We start from the raw sequence: 18,685 nt of genomic DNA, 5'->3' as shown, positions 1-18,685 counted from the left end.
AAACTGTATGGTGTGAAAAGTACATTTTCTTTAGGAGTTGTCCAATGTAAATGGTAAAGTACAGAAACTAAAGTAGTACTTCACACCACTGATCGGAAACCAGACATTTTTGTGACGACATTTAAGGTTAACATTTGCCTAAGACTTGTGATTAAGGTTGTACACGGATATACAATTGCATCATTTTCTTGAGCATGGCAAATTGAAAAGCCAATACATTTCCACAATATCTGGATAAAAAATATCGATATTAGGTAGGCTACGATGTTCGCTTATGAATTTGAGACCGATTCAGAGTACAAAATAAATATCCAAAGGACATGTGGCCGAAGTGCTACAAAACAAGAAATGTGTGTATACACTGTTGCATTATGGGAGAAATGATTGACATAGCAGCCATTTTCCCGCTGTACGTTTGTTCCCATTGTGGATACGAGGAAGAAAATACTGACACGGCCAGACAAGCTAAACATTTCTCACATCCTTTTTAACCTCTTTTGGTGTAGGTAAGTCAAACACTCGACTGCTTTTAATTTACGGTAACTTCACATTTGAAAAGTTTCAAATTGCTTCAATTCTGGTTATTTTGTTGGAAATCCATTTCATTTTAGTCGTAGAGAAAAATAACAAACCCGACTGTCGAAACGGCACAGAATTGCAGCCTTTTCTACAGCTAGTGCAGCCGGAGAAATTGTTTCAAATTATGCGCGGGTTCGCTTCGGTTGTACGCAGGCATTGGCGGTCGAACTCCGTTTCTATGCCTACATACGAGTTCCCTGGGATGTCTTCTTTAATGTGTATTAGTTGTTTAATGAGATTGTCAAACTGCTGTTTCTTGAAATATCAAAGTTTTAGTGCTACTCCCTTGCTTTTCTGCCTTGGGTCTTTATCCCGGTTGCGCATCAAGCAGCCGCCATCATCACAGCTGAGTGGGCGGGGCTACCAACAATGTCTGGGAGCTGTAGATCCCGCCTCTTCGTGACAGAACACACGCTGATTGGTCTTAGTCATATGTTTACACAATTAGATTGACTAACCAACCAATGCCGTCGTTTTCCCCGTTGATTGATTGATTGGCTCACTGTCGACTTTGATTAGGGAGATAGATTCATGTTGTAGCTTGTCCGCACTTTTTGTTCCAAATGTGTTCAATGACAATGAGTTGAACACCCAATTACTGTATAAAACTCTTGTTTCAGTGCTTTTCAATTTAGTTTAAGTTTTTAATCAGCTGAGAACGGATTAATAAAAATGCAATGACTTGTTTATCAGGTCTAATTGCAACAACTGAAAGTTAACATTTTTAACCTATGGTCATTGTTATATCTCACATCGATGTATGTGGTTCTCCCCTTCATTCAGGTAATTTGTAGGAGCCATGGCCCGTACCAAGCAAACAGCTCGTAAATCTACTGGAGGCAAAGCCCCACGTAAGCAGCTGGCCACCAAAGCTGCCCGCAAGAGTGCCCCTTCTACTGGTGGGGTCAAGAAGCCCCATCGCTACAGGTGAGAGAGAGTGACAGAAAGGCTGATAAGGTCTTACCAGAGCTGCCCCCTGTCCCTGAGTCACAGTACTGGCCCTTATTATGACTCCATCACCACCTGATTCAAGATACGATTTAGGCCTGAAGAGTTTGATTCTGGATTTTTGTAATGAATCCATACAGTGATGTTAGTCATGGGATTCTTCTAACTGTGTTTCCCTCCAGGCCTGGTACGGTGGCCCTGCGTGAGATCCGTCGTTACCAGAAGTCCACTGAGCTGCTGATCCGCAAGCTGCCCTTCCAGCGCTTGGTGAGAGAAATCGCCCAGGACTTCAAGACTGACCTGCGTTTCCAGAGTGCAGCCATTGGAGCCCTGCAGGTCAGTGCTACATCATCACCATTGTAGTTGCTGTCATAAACCACATAACTCAAGTTTGAGGCAAGAGAAAAATAATTGCATTGTGTTGATTGTTTTATCACACACTGAAGAGGAATACTTGGATCATGTGCCTGAGTGTATCACAGAATAGCATTTTATAGGTTGATATTGTCCACACATTTTTAAGTGTGTTGTCGTGAGCCATTTTTCATACCTGTTCTTTGTTGTCTGCAGGAGGCCAGCGAGGCTTACCTGGTTGGTCTGTTTGAGGACACCAACCTGTGCGCTATCCATGCCAAGCGTGTCACCATCATGCCCAAAGACATCCAGCTGGCCCGTCGTATCCGTGGGGAGCGCGCTTAAATGCCTCTTTAATTTACCTCTCCTCTTCTCACCAGTCTGTCTTCCCCCTCCCCTACCTGCCCTCTCCTCTTATGTTGGTAGTGATTAGAGAAACAATGATTATGATAAGAATAACGTGTATAGTGGTGTTTTCTTAGTACTCTCGGCAGCAGACTATTATAGGGTACTCTTTTGTGCATGTACCTGCTTGTTGCTGGTCAGATCTCCCACCACCACACCATCAAATCAGATGTCCCATTGTCATGATGCCGTGTGGAGAGATCAGATAAAACAGAAGACAGGGAATCTGAGACAGGTAGTGGTCACAGGAGGATGGGGTTAGGTTTTTGTCTGCAGTGGGGAGTACCTCATTCTCTGCAGGGTGCTACAACAACTGCCCTAGTCCCCTTCCTCCTTCCCAACTCTGCCAGTAAAATAAAGACTGAGCTGGTGTCTTTCATGGGAACGCATGAATGGGAGTACAGCCCCCCCCCCCCCCCCCTCTTTGTGTGTGAGTGTGTAGATTCTGATCAGCACAGCAAATTGTATACAATTCAAAAAAATCTCTGGAGCAATGGTTTATTCTTACAATATTGATCATCACTATCATGGTTATTTACATCATTGAGCAGATGCACTTATTCAGAGTGACTAACAGTAGTGCATACATTTCCATACTTTCTCCTGACTGGTCCCCTGTGGGAATTGAACCCACAACCCTGGTGTTGCAAGCACCATGCTCTATCAACTGAGCCACATGGGACTGGTTGTCAATGTATTCTTTTTAATTTTTTTGCTTACGCACATTTTTCATCGTGGAAATAATATTTGTGAATGAAATGGAGATGGGGGATTCTAATTAAATTTTGTACAGAAAACAACATCGACGTAAGCTTATTTTGGCTGTCAAAGGGGATCCTTGATGGTTCATTCTCATTTCATTTCCCCTTTACCTGATTGACACTGTTTTCCCTTTGTCTTTGAATTCTCAAATTTGGTTTCAGTGATAAATAATTGGAGACAGCATTTTAAGGCTTTTTTAAACAAATAGTGAATCCAGTGATATTCTTTGTGATCGCTCCTGAGGGGCCTTGTTGTGAGGGTAATGGAGCTTGGTGGTCAATGCTCTCTTGCAAACCAAAAATAGTGTAATTGGTAAAGTGATAATTTATGTTAATGTTATGGGAGCTATAAATGGGATGGTCAGAGATATTTAGACCTCCCCCTTCACTTTGCTCCAGATTCTACATTTGTGTAATGTTTCTCAGGTTGATGTGTCACCCTTTTAACTTAAATCATTTTTATTTCTTAATTTGAATTTGAAATGTTAAGATGCTGAAATAAAACAATGTTTGTAATTTCCAGATTTCTCATATAAGGTGGTAAATGGATGTTACACACACACACCTGTCTTCTGTCAATTTTGTTTAGTCCATTGACTATCAATCAATTACTAACATAGATATTTGATGTTATCGCCAGAGCTGTGAAAAGCACAACTTTGACCATTATGAGTAAGGTTTGTTTGCTATGACCATCACAATCTGGTGTTCTTCTGAATGCATTAGCAATCTCAGTCCAATGTTGTTTCAAATACTGGACAAAATAGGTTATCGTGTGTGATAAAAAAAAAAAAAAAATTGAATCCTTGTGAAAAGGAGTTACACAGAAAGTGTCCAGTAGTGAATCAAGTTTTTTACCTCTTTATTTCCCGAATTTCGTGGTATCCAATTGGTAGTCTTGTCCCATGTTTTGAGGCAATGGAAAAACTTTGTTTTTTACGTGGATTGTGTTCTTTATTATTTTTTTGAGATACAAAACGACCACTAGAGGGCAGTAAAGTACCACATTTGAACAACGAGCCAACTAGACAAGTCATACTCTGAATGACGTGAAGTCCATGGATGGAGGGTATCTGTAGAGCCCTATACTAAACATTATTTTAGGTATCTCTTCAACAATATTCAGACCGTTGGAGCTGTACTGTTTTATCTGACATATACAACTGAATCCTTACAGAAACAATCAACATTACTGTATCAGATATCTGTTCTCAGCTGTGGTAAGTTAGGCCTAGAGCACAGTGTCATTCTATGTGTCTCTGTTTTTATGTGAAGTCTTCAGATCAGAGAGAGAACATCCTTATAGAGAATGTCCAAAAAGTGCTCAGTTTATTTGTTCCGTCATCACATTGATAAATTAATTAACACTAGCATAAAAACTGGGCTCAGCCTCAGAGACCCTTGCTATCTCTTCAACATTCAAACTCATTTATATTTGTTTAGCTCTATCCCGTTTTATTGTAAAATATGTGAAAGTCTGCCCTAATGAACTGCTAGAAGTGTACTGATGTTAAAGTGGAAATACATGATTGAGGCTGCAAGCATGCAAGTGCCTCAGAATAGCACATCTCTCACAGGGGTGGACAGGACGAATCAACATAAAGATCGAATCTGTCTTCTTGACTTTTAGAATTCCCCACTGAACAAGTATGACTGAAGTTTTCCACCATGTTGCTTAACATGTTCAGGAAACTAGTAGAAATCTGTTTTATTATGGTAATCAAAATATGTTCTTAGGAATTGAGGGGATGTAGCATAATTAAATTAGTCTATGTCCCCTTAATTCAGGTTATGTCCCCTCAATTCCTTTGCACATACATATTTCTACTCAGGTGCTACTTTTAATATTGTAGGTGTAGTTTGCAGACTTGTTCATTTTAAGAAATCTGCTATTTTTGCCTGCAACATTAAACAGTAGCATCTGATTAGAAATGCCTAACAGGGTTGTTGTCCTGAAGTAAATGAGGGTGAATATCTATTGTGTACATCAATTTGTGGGTGAGTATGTCGGGCAGCAGGACAGAAAAGTCATGTTCTATATATTCTCCGGTTCAGGAATAGCTGTCCCTCTTTCCTAGTTTCCACCCACACTGACCTTCTAATCTAGCCACCGGATCAGTGTCCTTGTCAATTACTGCCACACACCTGACAATCTGTATATATGCAGAGGCACACTCAAATATATACAGTACGCATAGCTACGATACAGATTAACACCAGCATAAACACACAACATTAGGCACACAGACAGGAGAGACCAATATAAAATCAGGCTAGGTACGATTATTAAAGGAAGAAATACTGTATAAACATAGGTCGTCAACTGTAAGTGGCAAAAGCACAATGTAGCCTGCAGACATTGGCACCAAAGTCAGATTGTATTTTTTGTCATGTCATTTTATTGAATTACAACACTGGACCCTTGCTATAATTCTAAATAAAACCTCATTCTAAAGCAGTAACATTTTATCAATTCCTATTCATTTATCTCTGTCCACATATCATTTTTGTTCTCAATACACTTGTAGAAAAAAGGGTTCCGAAAGGGTTCTTTGGCTGCGTCCATAGGAGAACCCTTTTTGTTCTAGGTAGAACTCTTTTGGGTACCATGTACAACTCTCTGGGGAAATGGTTCTACCTGGAACCAAAAAGGGATCTTCAAAGGGTTCTCCTATGGGGACAGCAAAATAACTGTTTTAGGTTCTAGATGCACCTTTTTCTCTAAGGGTGTATATTAGCAGAACAAAATACTGGTGTTTCCTTAACTCTATAATGTGACTTTAGCTATAGTACCACTGAACTACACAGTACATCAGGGAAAGTTGTATCGATGTGCTGTTATTTGTTTTCACTATATACACTGAACAAAAATATAAATCATTTAAAGTCTTGGTCCCATGTTTCATGAGCTGAAATAAAAGATCCCAGAAACGTTCCAAATGCACAAAACGCTTATTTATCAAAAATGTGTTGTACAAATTTGTTTACATTCCTGTTAGTGAGCATTTTTCCTTTGCCAAAATAATTCAGGTGTGGCTGATTAAACAGCATTGTTGTTACACAGGTGCAGCTTGTGCTGGGGGACAATAAAAGGCCACTCTAAAAGGTGCAGTTTTATCACACAACATGTGCAATTGGCAAGCTGACTGCAGGAATGTCCAACATAGCTGTTGCCAGATAATTTTATGTTAATTTCTCTACCATAAGCCGCCTCCAACATCGTTTTAAGAAAATTTGCAGTTGTACAACTGACTAGGTACCCCCTTTCACCTGCAGGATTATCTGAGACCAGCCACCCAAACAGCTGATGAAACTGTGGGCTTGCACAACCAAATAATTTCTGCACAAACTGTCAGAAACCATCTCAGGGAAGCTTATCTGCGTACTCATCATCCTCACTAGGGTCTTAACGTGACTGCAGTGCGGCGTTGTAACAGACTTCAGTGGGGAAATGCTCACCTTCGATGGCAAGTGTGCTCTTCACTAATTAATCCCGGTTTCAATTGTACCGGACAGATGGCAGACAGCTTGTATGGCGTTGTGTGTGGGCGAGCGGTTTGCTGATGTCAACATTGTGAACAGAGTGCCCCATGGTGGCGATGGGGTTATAGTATGGACAGGCATAAGCTATGGACAACGAACACAATTGCATTTTATTGATGGCAACCTGAATGCACAGAGATACCGTGACGAGATCCTGAGGCCCATTGTCGTGCCATTCATCCGCCGCCATCCCCTCATGTTTCAGCATGATAATGCACAGCCCCACGTCGCAAGGATCTGGAGACAATTCCTGTCTGCTGATAATATCCCAGTTTTTCCATGGCTTGTATACTCACCAGACATGTCACCCACTGAGAATGTTTGGGATGCTCTGGATTGACGTGTACGACAGTGTGTTCCACTGCCTATACGAAGGAGATGTGTCACACTGCATGAGCCAAATGGTGGTCACACCAGATACTGACTGGTTTTCTGATCCCACGCCCCTACCTTCTTTTTTTTTAAAGGTATCTGTATTCCCGACTGGGTATCTGTATTCCCGACTGGGTATCTGTATTCCCGACTGGGTATCTGTATTCCCGACTGGGTATCTGTATTCCCGACTGGGTATCTGTATTCCCGACTGGGTATCTGTATTCCCGACTGGGTATCTGTATTTATTTAAATTGACTGATTTCATTATATGAACTGTAACTCAGTAAAAAATAGTTGAAATTGTTGCATGTTGCGTTTACATTTTTGTTCAGTACAGTATATGAAACGTAACCTGAGTATCGCTGGGTTTCAGCTTCATGTCGATAAATCCAAATGGTGTTATCCACTTAAATCAGATTCTTTATCTGTTTGCTTGTTTGCAGACAGTTCAATTAGGATCAACACTACTGAAAGAAGCTTTGACAATTCATTCTAAGTAACAGTTCCTTCTAAGTGAGACCATGGGAAACCCCTGCAGCCCTCCCATCCAGGCCCTCTCTCCGTATTCACTGGAGCACCTTGGTTCACTGTGAGGGCTTGTGGCTCTCTGGACTATTCAGGGGTGCAGAGTTGGTAGACACAGTGACAGGACCTACAGGGAGACACAAAAGAGACCGACATTAGCAACATGACAAAGTCTGACTATCAAATGCATCCTCAGAGCACAGAAGATCTATTGTTTACATAGTTCCTGCAGAATGAACAAGAAAACAAATGCTTATCATGCGATGTGACAAGGACGATAGAACCAGAATATCTGTGTTGTGGGAGAAAATGGTTATTTAATTATGTGCATCCTGGTCTCTTTAAACACCTTCACTCCCTCTCTCTGTGCATCATACATTCTCCATCTTATAGCATCACTACTATGTTAAACACTACTGAAACGCACCCCAACTCTACCCAGCTGGCTCTTGTACCCCCCCCCCCCCGGCACAGAAGGTTGACCCTGCAGCTCGTGTCACCCAGTGCTGGGACCGGCCACCCGCCTGGAGCCAAGGCCAATGGGCCGCCCGGTGTTGGTGTGTGGTGGCTGTGGGCGGGCGGCTGTGTGTGTGTCTGTGTTGGGTCACGGCGTGGGGATTAACAATGTGTGAGTGATTGGGGGTGACAGCGGTCTCAGCATTAGGGGCCTCGCAGCCTTATTTCCCGGGCCTGTTTTAGACACGCTAAGCTGGGATTTGGACCGCAGCAGTGTGTCAGCAGTGATGCTGCCCTCCCCGGTCTTCCTTCAACCCCCCCACCACCACCCGACATGTCCAACCCCCCCCCCCCCCCCCTCTTGTCTGACCTCTTCTCCCTTCATTTCTGTCTCATTCCTTCCTCTCAATATTCCTCTCTACTACTCATCTGCATCATTTAACCTGTGTATCTATATTTCACCTCACTCTTATTCTGGTCCTTAAGCTCCTGGTACAGCCACCTCTTTGTCACTGTTCAGACTTACACACGTTCTACTCAGCATGACACCTATCACTAGGCCCAGTGCTGACTGTGTCTGCTTCCAGCATGCCCACAGTCTTGCACTTTAACCAGTGAACAGACTTGGCCCTGGAAGGCATCATTCACTCGATCTTCTTTGGTGGTGCTGTTATCCTCATCAGGAAACGTTTTATCAGAGCCAGGCTGAATGGAACCCAGCCATAGTATAGAGTTGTTTTTTTACTGTTCACACCCCATTGCAAGCGCAGCAACGCATGATCTTAGTGGGATAGCTATAAAGGACGCTGCGGAGTACACAGCACAATCTAGCAAACGGTAACGGGTTCATTGCTCATGCACTGAGGCCTAGTCTAGTGACGACAAAGACAACCTGTGACTCTATTACCGGGCTGGGCTTAGGTCTACCATGGAGATTCAGTAAAGTGAGCTCAAGGTTTACAGTCCTGTTTGCCAACAGTTAGCAAGACATCCAATAACATGACTTGTTGCCAGATAATGGCTTCTGATGTACGTCTGAGGGACTGAGACATAGAGAGTGTGTGTTCTATTGAATGGTGTACTGTAGCTAATGATGATCTGTTTGTCATTTATCATATGTATTAGACTTTTCTTCAAATGCCGAGGAATCAACTGAGTCCTAGATGCTCTATTTGCTCTTCAATATAAATGCATAGTATTATTGTCACTGACACCCCAAACTGACCTCGTCGTGGAAACCGGATTGGAAAATAAAATCATGAGTATCAATGACTTTGCATGTGATGAGGCGACAGTGTGTGACTGTCACAGTCTACAGATTCTGCTACGTGTGTGTGTGTGTGTTGGGGCATGGGAGTTTGTTTGACCGTGTGCTTGAGAGAGTGTGGTCTGAGATCCCCATTACAGCCAGTCTATTGTAACGCAGCAGATTGAGTCAGATCCTCACCCGCCAGAGTGTACTAATTAGAGACATTCCACAGGATTAAACAGCCAATTAACAATAAGAGGGACCATTGTGAGAGTGTGTCCTTATGCGTCACCGCAAAGGGGTTTGTGTGTGTCTGTCTGAGTGTGTGTCCGCGTGTGGGCAATGTCAGGTTTGGTGGGTTAACAAGGTGCTTTTGTGGTAAACTGAAAATGTGTGTTAAAGGTATATAAATGTATGCGCAAATGTGGCCCTATAATAATGTGATTTATTTGTGTGCTAAATGAGGGTAGATGTGTGTATTTACAATATACAGTGAGACAGCTATGCTGTGGAAGTTCCTGCACATCTATAAGTGTGAGTGACAGCGTTTCACAAGGCGCATGCATGACTCCCTTGGTTCGTGCATAATTTTTTAGTTGTGTTGTTTGTCTATCATTGTATTTGAAATTTGTGTGACTCTCCTTGTCTATCAGCGAACCATTGTTCTGTTACTTGTCATGTTTGTGTTTTTTGTGGACCCTAGAAAGAGTAGCTGATGCTTTTGCTACCAATAAACAAGCAGTAATGTGTGTGCCAATGTTTATTGTGCTTGTTGTGCTTGTTGTGACAGTGTGTACTCTAGTACCTGTGTAGGTAAGGCAAGCATTGTAGTATGCAGTTGGAAAACAACACGAGTGTTGTGTCATTGAAGGATGACAGGTAGCCTAGCAGCTTAGAGTGTTGGGCCAGCAAAGGAAAGGTTGCTGGTTCGAATCCCTGAGCTCATTAAGGGGGGAAAACTCTTGATGTTTCCTTGACCAAGGCACTTAACCCTAATTGCTCCTGTAAATCACTCTGGATTAGAGTGTCTACTACAATGCAGGAAAATAGTATTTTGTGACTATGTGTTTTTAGATGTTTTGTATGTCAATGGTGTGGCGCTCTTCTCTTCTTTGTGTGCATCTGTATGTTTACGTACAGTGCCTTGGTAAAGTACTCAGACCCCTTGACTTTTTCCACATTTTGTTACGTTACAGCTTTATTCTAAAATGGATTCATTTTTTTTAAATCCTCAGCAATCAACACACAATACCCCATAATGACAAAGTGAAAACAGGTTTTTTGACATTTTTGCAAATGTATTAAAAATAAAAATAAAAACAGAAATACCTTATTTATATAAGTATTCAGACCCTGTGCCTTGAGACTCGAAATTGAGCTCAGGTGCATCCTGTTTCCATTGATCCTCCTTGAGATGTTTCTACAACTTGATTGGAGTCCACCTGTCGTAAATTCAATTGATTGGACATGAGGTTGAAGGAATTGTCCGTAGAGCTCAGAGAAAAATAATTGGGTCGAGGCACAGATCTGGGGAAGGGTATCAAAAAAATGTCTGCAGCATTGAAGATCCTCAGTGGTCTCCATCATGGTCTCCATCATTCTTAAATGGAAGAAGTTTGGAACCACCAAGACTCTTCCAAGAGCTGGCCGCCCGGCCAAACTAAGCAATCGGGGAAGACTGGCCTTGGTCAGGGAGGTGACCAAGAACCTGATGGTCACTCTGACAGAGCTCCAGAGTTCCTCTGTGGAGATAGGAGGACCTTCCAGAAGGTCAACCATCTCTGCAACACTCCACCAATCAGGCCTTTATGGTAGAGTGGCCAGACGGAAGCCACTCCTCAGTAAAAGGCACATGATAGCCCACTTGGAGTTTGCCAAAAGGCACCTAATGACTCTCAGACCAAGAGAAACAAGATTCTCTGGTCTGATGAAAGCAAGATTGAACTCTTTGGCCTGAATGCCAAGCGTCACGTCTGGAGGAAACCTGGCACCATTCCTATGGTGAAGCATGGTGGGGGCATCCCACCATGGAGCAAAGTACAGAGAGATCCTAGATCCAGAGTGCTCAGGACCTCTGACTGGGGCAAAGGTTCACCTTCCAACAGGACAACGACACTAAGCACACAGCCAAGACAACGCAGGAGTGGCTTCGGTACATGTCTCTGAATGTCCTTGAGTGGCCCAGCCAGAGCCCGGACTTGAACCTGATCGAACATCTCTGGAGAGACCTGAAAATAGCCGTGCAGCGACACTCCCCATCCAACCTGACAGAGCTTGAGAGGATCTGCAGAGAATAATGTGAGAATCTCCCCAAATACAGATATACCAAGCTTGTAGCATCATACCCAAGAAGACGAGGCTGTAATCGCTGCCAAAGGTGCTTCAACAAAGTACTGAGTAAAGGGTCTAAATTCTTATGTAAATGTGATATATATATATATATATCCCCGATTGTATCATATATATATATATATATATATATTTATTATATCTTTTTTTTGCTTTGTCATTATGGGGTATTGTGTGTAGATTGATGAGGGGAAAAATTATTGAATACATTTTAGAATAAAGTTGGAACGTAACAAAATGTGGAAAAGGTCAAGGGGTCTGAATACTTTTTGAAAGCACTGTATTTATGTGTGTACATGATGTGCATGTTTGCGTGCGTGCGTTTGTGTGTGTGTGTGCATGCGTCTGTGCGTGCACATGCATCCAAGTGTGTTTGTGTGCCAGGTGGTGTATGCGTCAGCATGGCACGTGTCAGAGTGTGGCTAGGGATTATAAGGGCTCAGGCCTGTTGCTCCACTTCCTTGATTACTACTGCTGTCTGCTGCCATATGGGCCGGGGAGGGTCCCCAAGCCACTGTACACCCCCCTTACCCCACTCAACCCCCACACAGCACACCCCCATGCACACATACACTGCCAATGTGCCCCAGCACAAACAATAAAGCTGATATGTGTATTTTAGTGAAGCCATTAAAACTATGAAATAACACATATGGAGTCATGTAGTAATCAAAGAAGTGGTAAACAAATCTAAATATATTTTACATTTGAGATTCTTCAAATAGCCACCTTTTGCCTTGATGACAGCTTTGCACACTCTAGGCATTCTCTCAACCAGCTTCATGAGGCAGTCACCTGGAATCCATTTTAAATTAACAGGTGTGCCTTCTTAAAAGTTCATTTTTGGAATTTCTTTCCTTCTTAATGCGTTTGAGCCAATCAGTTGTGTTGTGACAAGGTAGGGGGGGTTATACAGAAGATAGCCCTATTTGGTAAAAGACCAAGTCCATATTATGGCAAGAACATCTCAAATTAGCAAAGAGAAATGACAGTCCATCATTACTTTAAGACATGAAAATCTGTCAATACGGAAAATTTCAAGAACTTTTAAAGTTTCTTCAAGTGCAGTTGCAAAAACCCTCAAGCGCTATGATGGAACTGGCTCTCATGAGGACTGCCACAGGAATTGAAGACCCAGAGTTACCTCTGCTGCAGAGGATAAGTTCATTAGAGTTACCAGCCTCAGAAAATTGCAGCCAAATAAATGCTTCACAGAGTTCAACTGTTCAGAGGAGACTGTGTGAATCAGGCCTTCAGGGTGGAATTGCTGCAATAAGAAGAAGACACTTGCTTGGGCCAAGAAACACAAGCGATGGACCTTATACCGGTGGAAATTTGTCCTTTGTCCAATTTGGAGATTTTTGGTTCCAACCGCTGTGTCTTTGTGAGATGCGGTGTGGGTGAACGGATGATCTCTGCATGTGTGTTTCCCACCGTAAAGTGTGGAGGAGGAGGTGTTATGCTGTGGGGGTGCTTTCTTGGTGACACTGTCTGTAATTTATTCAGATTTCAAGGCACACTTAATCAGCATGGCTACCACACCATTCTGCAGCGATATGCCAACCCATCTGGTTTCGGCTTAGTGGGACTATAATTTGTTTTTCAACAAGACAATGACCCAACACACCTCCAGACTGTGTAAGGGCTATTTTACCAAGAAGGAGAGTGATGGAGTGCTGCATCAGATTACCTGGCCTCCACACTCCCCTGACCTCAACCATATTGAAATGGTGAAGGAAAAGCAGCCAACACGTGCTCATCATATGTGGGAACTCATTCAAGACTGTTGGAATAGCATTCCAGGTGAAGCTGGTTGAGAGAATGTGCAAAGCTGTCATTAAGGCTAAGGGTGGCTATTTGAAGAATCTCAAATATAAAATATATTTTGATTTGTTTAACACTTTTTTGGTTACTACATGATAACATATGTGTTATTTTATAGTTTTGATGCCTTCACTATTATTCTACAATGTAGAAAATAGTACAAATAAACAAAAACCCTTGAATGAGTAGGTGTTCTAAAACTTTTGACCGGTAGTGCACATATATATTTTATACTTTATTTTAGTTCATATTTCTCTGTAATACTGCTAGCTAGCCACCTAGCAATTTTTATCAAGGTGGGTTTAGCTAGCCCAGATAGGTTCCCAATCTCCCAACCTCATAACAAGCTACCAAGAAGCCATTTCAGGCAATAAATACTCGCTAGCTTGTCTAACTAGCTTAGCTGGCAAGGTTGGTAGACCTTAGAAAAGCAAGCAACAACTAAATGTACTGAATATTTTACCCAGATTTTAGCAGAGAAGCATAGTTCGTTTTTTATTTTTATTTGACCCCCGTTTTTCTCCCAAATTTCATGGTATCCAATTGTTAGTAGTTACTATCATGTCACATTGCTACATCTCAACTCGTACGGGTTCTGGAGAGACGAAGGTTGAAAGCCATGCGTCCTCAGAAACACAACCCAACCGCCACTGGAGTCGCTAGTGCGCGATGAGACAAGGATATCCCTACTGGCCAAACCCTCCCTAACCCAGACGATGCTAGGCCAATTGTGCGTCACCCCATGGACCTCCCAGTCGCGGCCGGCTGCGACAGAGCCTGGGCTTGAACCCAGAGTCTCTGGTGGCACAGCGTCCACTGCGCCACCCAGCAGGCCCCCGATAGTTTGTTTCTTTTAAAAAATGACCACGAGTCAGGAGGATACAGATAGCTAATTAAAAATCATGATTATGGCTCTAGATTGCAGGAAAAAAAGCTGTTTCAGGTGTTTGAAAAATGCAAAATTCTCCAATTTAAGGACCAGGGGCATGGCACCGCCCCGGACTACCCCCCAGCCATCTTCACACACTTTATGTCATGCTTCTCTTATATGATGCCTGTCTTACTGCAGATACAGTATGTTAACTCTAGCCCTGTCCACCACATAATGCCCTCTCTAAATAGATGTACAGTACAAATACAAATACATATTGTCCCCTACTCCAAGGAGGAATGAAATGGGAGACAGACTTGGTCAACTTTGCAGCTCTTATTTCTTGAAATGGGGAAAAAAAACTGGTGCAAATTATTAGAAATTCAGGGGGGATGTCACAAAGTAATTTGACAGATTATGCATATATGATAAAAGTATTGATACGAATAAGTACACCCATGCTATGTGACATAGCAGCATAGGTTGAAATGTAGTGGATTTTATCAAAAGATACAGGGACTATATGCCGGAGTGAAGGCCCGGTGTACGTTGAAGGAATAAGCAGCATATCAGGTGTTAACCTGTGTAATCCCCAGACAGGACAGTGTGGTCCAGGGCAAGACAGGGTGTCTACTCTAAACGCCGGCCATTAGCACAGTTAAACTGATGCCTGCCCTGCTGACACACCGAGTCCCAGACCCCACCTGCTGCCGTCTGCACAGGATTAGGAATCTCCCCGTACGCAGTCAGACGCAGTCAGCAGCACACGCCGTGAGTGTGTGTGTGTGTGTTTCACAGAGTAGTGTCATTGATTAAGACAGCATCCAAACTGTGAGTATTGTTGCACACACACTGAGATTCAATAGGCATTGACTGAGCCACAAATCCTGGCTGAGGACTGTGTATTAACACTGCAACACTGTATGACATATTGCATTCAGTGTGTCTCCTTCAATGTCCAATATCTCTACAATACTAACTTTAATAAGCTAGGAATATGGATAATACAATCAACAATCAAAACCCTTGCAAAAAATAGAAAGAGAACATAATCTAGCCATGAATGCATGCAAACATGAAAACTTTGAAAGCATTATTTCATTACCTTTTTCCCAGCATGTGTCGTATTGATATACAGCATATCAGACGTTCTCAGAGTTTTGCAGGACTGATTAGAAGCATAACCAAAGGCCAGATTTAGAATAGTAAATATATTGACGAGCAGCACCAGACCTGTACTGTATAATGAGAAGGCACAATATTTTCATAAACAAGCAATAGTTTATCGAGATAGTAATTAAAAGGTGTCTGGGCCTAGGCTATTTACAGTGGGGCAAAAAAGTATTTAGTCAGCCACCAATTGTGCAAGTTCTCCCACTTAAAAAGATGAGAGAGACCTGTAATTTTCATCATAGGTACACTTCAAATATGACAGAGAAAATTAGAAAAGAAATCCATAAAATCACATTGTAGGATTTTGAATGAATTTTTTTGCAAATTATGGTGGAAAATAAGTCAATAACAAAAGGTTATCTCAATACGTTGTTATATACTCTTTGCTTGCAATGACAGAGTTCAAACGTTTTCTGTAAGTCTTCACAAGGTTTTCACACACTGTTGCTGGTATTTTGGCCCATTCCTCCATGCAGATCTCCTCTAGAGCAGTGATGTTTTGGGGCTGTTGCTGGGCAACACAGACTTTCAACTCCCTCCAAAGATTTTCTATGGGGTTGAGATCTGGAGACTGGCTAGGCCACTCCAGGACATTGAAATGCTTCTTACGAAGCCACTCCTTCGTTGCCCGGGCGGTGTGTTTGGGATCATTGTCATGCTGAAAGACCCATCCAAGTTTCATCTTCAATGCCCTTGCTGATGGAAGGAGGTTTTCACTCAAAATCTCACGATACATGGCCCCATTCATTCTTTCCTTTTCACGGTCCTGGTCCCTTTGCAGAAAAACAGCCCCAAAGCATGATGTTTCCGCCACCATGCTTCACAGTAGGTATGGTGTTCTTTGGATGCAACTCAGCATTCTTTGTCCTCCAAACACGACAAGTTGAGTTTTTACCAAAAAGTTATATTTTGGTCTCATCTGACCATATGACATTCTCCCAATCTTCTTCTGGATCATCCAAATGCTCTCTAGCAAACTTCAGACGGGCCTGGACATGTACTGACTTAAGCAGCGGGACACGTCTGGCACTGCAGGATTTGAGTCCCTGGCGGCGTAGTGTGTTACTGGTCGTAGGCTTTGTTACTTTGGTCCCAGCTCTCTGCAGGTCATTCACTAGGTCCCCCCGTGTGGTTCTGGGATTTTTGCTCACCGTTCTTGTGATCATTTTGACCCTACGGGGTGAGATCTTGCGTGGAGCCCCAGATCGAGGGAGATTATCAGTGATTTCTTCAAACCAAGCTGCTTACCTATTGCAGATTCCGTCTTCCCAGCCTGGTGCAGGTCTACAATTTTGTTTCTGGTGTCCTATGACAGCTCTTTGGTCTTGGGCCATAGTGGAGTTTGGAGTGTGACTGTTTGAGGTTGTGGACAGGTGTCTTTTATACTGATAACAAGTTCAAACAGGTGCCATTAATACAGGTAACAAGTGGAGGACAGAGGAGCCTCTTAAAGAAGAAGTTACAGGTCTGTGAGAGCCAGAAATCTTGCTTGTTTGTAGGTGACCAAATACTTATTTTCCACCATAATTTGCTAATAAATTCATTAAAAATCCTACAATGTGATTTTCTGGATTTTTTCCCCAAATTTTGTCTGTCATAGTTGAAGTGTACCTATGATAAAAAAAATACAGGCCTCTCTCATCTTTTTAAGTGGGAGAACTTGCACAATTGGTGGCTGACTAAATACTTTTTGCCCCACTGTATACTTTACATACCATACCCAAAGTGACGATAAAGTGACGATAAATACTGAGTGTACAAAATATTAAGAACACCTGCTCTTTCCATGACACAGACTGACCAGGTGAATCCAGGTTAAAGCTATGATCCCTTATTGATGTCACCTGTTAAATCCACTTCAATCAGTGTAGATGAAGGGGAGGAAACAGGTTAAAGAAAGATTTTTAAATTAAGCCTGGAGACAATTGAGACATGGATCGTGTATGTGCCATTCAGGTGAATGAGAAAGACAAAAGATTCAACACTGCTGGGTTTTTCACTCTCAACAGTTTCCATTGTGTATCTAGAATGGTCCACCACCCAAAGGACATCCAGACAACTTGACACAACTGTGGGAAGCATCAGAGTCTAACATGGGCCAGCATCCCTGTGGAACGATTTCGACACCTTGTAGAGTCCATTCCCTGACAAACTGATGCTGTTCTGAGGGCAAAGAGGGTGCAACTCAATATTAGGAAGGCGTTCCTAATGTATCGTACAGTCAAGTGTATCTGTGCACAAAAACCCACTACTGTCACTGCCTGGCTTAGTTACACAGCGTAATCCCTACATCAGTTTAATTTAAGTCTTAACACAGCCTGACCTTGATACCATGACAACCACTGACATGGATGTTAACCCTTCACTATTAACCCTTTACAATTCAATGGAAATGCCAGTGCTTTCAAGATTTACACATAAGGACATTCACATACAAAAAAACAATCACGCAAGACACCTATTTGAATCCAAATAGCACAGCAAAAGGGTTCAACCCACTCAAACCGACTTTGTTGGCCAAACACACACCTGTAAAAAGCCTTTAGCTATGCCCCTTATAATGTCTCTGTGGACAGGTCCTACCCCACGCCCCTCCCACTATGTCCCTCCCTTCCTCTCTCTCTCTACTTCCTCTCGTTCTCTACACTCCTTCATCAGGAATCCCACCATTCTTTTTCCTTCCAACTATAGAAAAGGCCCCCAGTGGGGTCCAAACACCCTACCCTCCTCCTCGGGGGTTACCTGTTCATCCATCCATCCCTTCATCTATGTACGATGGTGGTCCTTCCAGGTCCATCTGTCAATCATATCTCCCAGTGCCGTAGAGACCTAGGTTCCTGGGTACAACACTTCCCCATTGTGTCGGCGTATGGGTCCCTGTATCTTATCAGTCATAATCTGTTCCAAACAGGTCCTTCATGTCCTCCCTTTGGACCAGCCGACTCGCTCCCTCCATCCTCTCCCTTCCTCTGCCAATCTGACTACAAGCCCCACTATCCTCCCTTTATCCCGAGGTAAGATACTTACTTTTCAGATAAAGCATATTATGATAAATCGGCTGAACTCTGTGCGTGTGTGAGCGTGTTGGTGTCCCACTGTGTGTATCGAACAAATTCCATGAAGTCAGGGCTCTAGCAGCTGCACAGTAACACTGGTGGGGTTTCAGGGGTTTTGGAGGAGGGGGTTGTTGTGTTTTGGTTTGTCTTTTTTGGCCCATGCTTGATGCAACCCATCACCAACGCTCTATATCGGTGACCTCTTAAACTGGTGATC

At 42.7% G+C, this 18,685-nt stretch overlaps 1 protein-coding gene and 1 long non-coding RNA gene across 2 annotated transcripts; one reads left to right on the top strand and one right to left on the bottom strand.

The window, feature by feature from the left end:
- Positions 1-368: 368 nt before the first annotated feature.
- Positions 369-3,611, top strand: LOC109905543 (histone H3.3). The gene is made up of 4 exons (XM_020502969.2): positions 369-506; positions 1,363-1,506; positions 1,710-1,863; positions 2,098-3,611. Exons 2-4 carry the CDS (start codon positions 1,379-1,381, stop codon positions 2,224-2,226), a joined length of 411 nt encoding a protein of 136 aa, XP_020358558.1. The 5' UTR covers positions 369-506; positions 1,363-1,378; the 3' UTR covers positions 2,227-3,611.
- On the bottom strand, positions 2,771-18,510 carry LOC116353626 (uncharacterized). The gene is made up of 2 exons (XR_004203121.1): positions 18,155-18,510; positions 2,771-7,617 (listed from the first exon to the last, which is right to left on the bottom strand). It is a non-coding gene; the product is annotated as an uncharacterized LOC116353626 (long non-coding RNA).
- Between the last annotated feature and the right edge of the window lie 175 nt (positions 18,511-18,685).

The sequence above is a fragment of the Oncorhynchus kisutch genome, linkage group LG15 (genome assembly GCF_002021735.2).
Source record: "Oncorhynchus kisutch isolate 150728-3 linkage group LG15, Okis_V2, whole genome shotgun sequence".
Lineage (NCBI taxonomy): Eukaryota > Metazoa > Chordata > Actinopteri > Salmoniformes > Salmonidae > Oncorhynchus > Oncorhynchus kisutch.
This window is presented reverse-complemented; position numbering and strand designations above follow the sequence as displayed.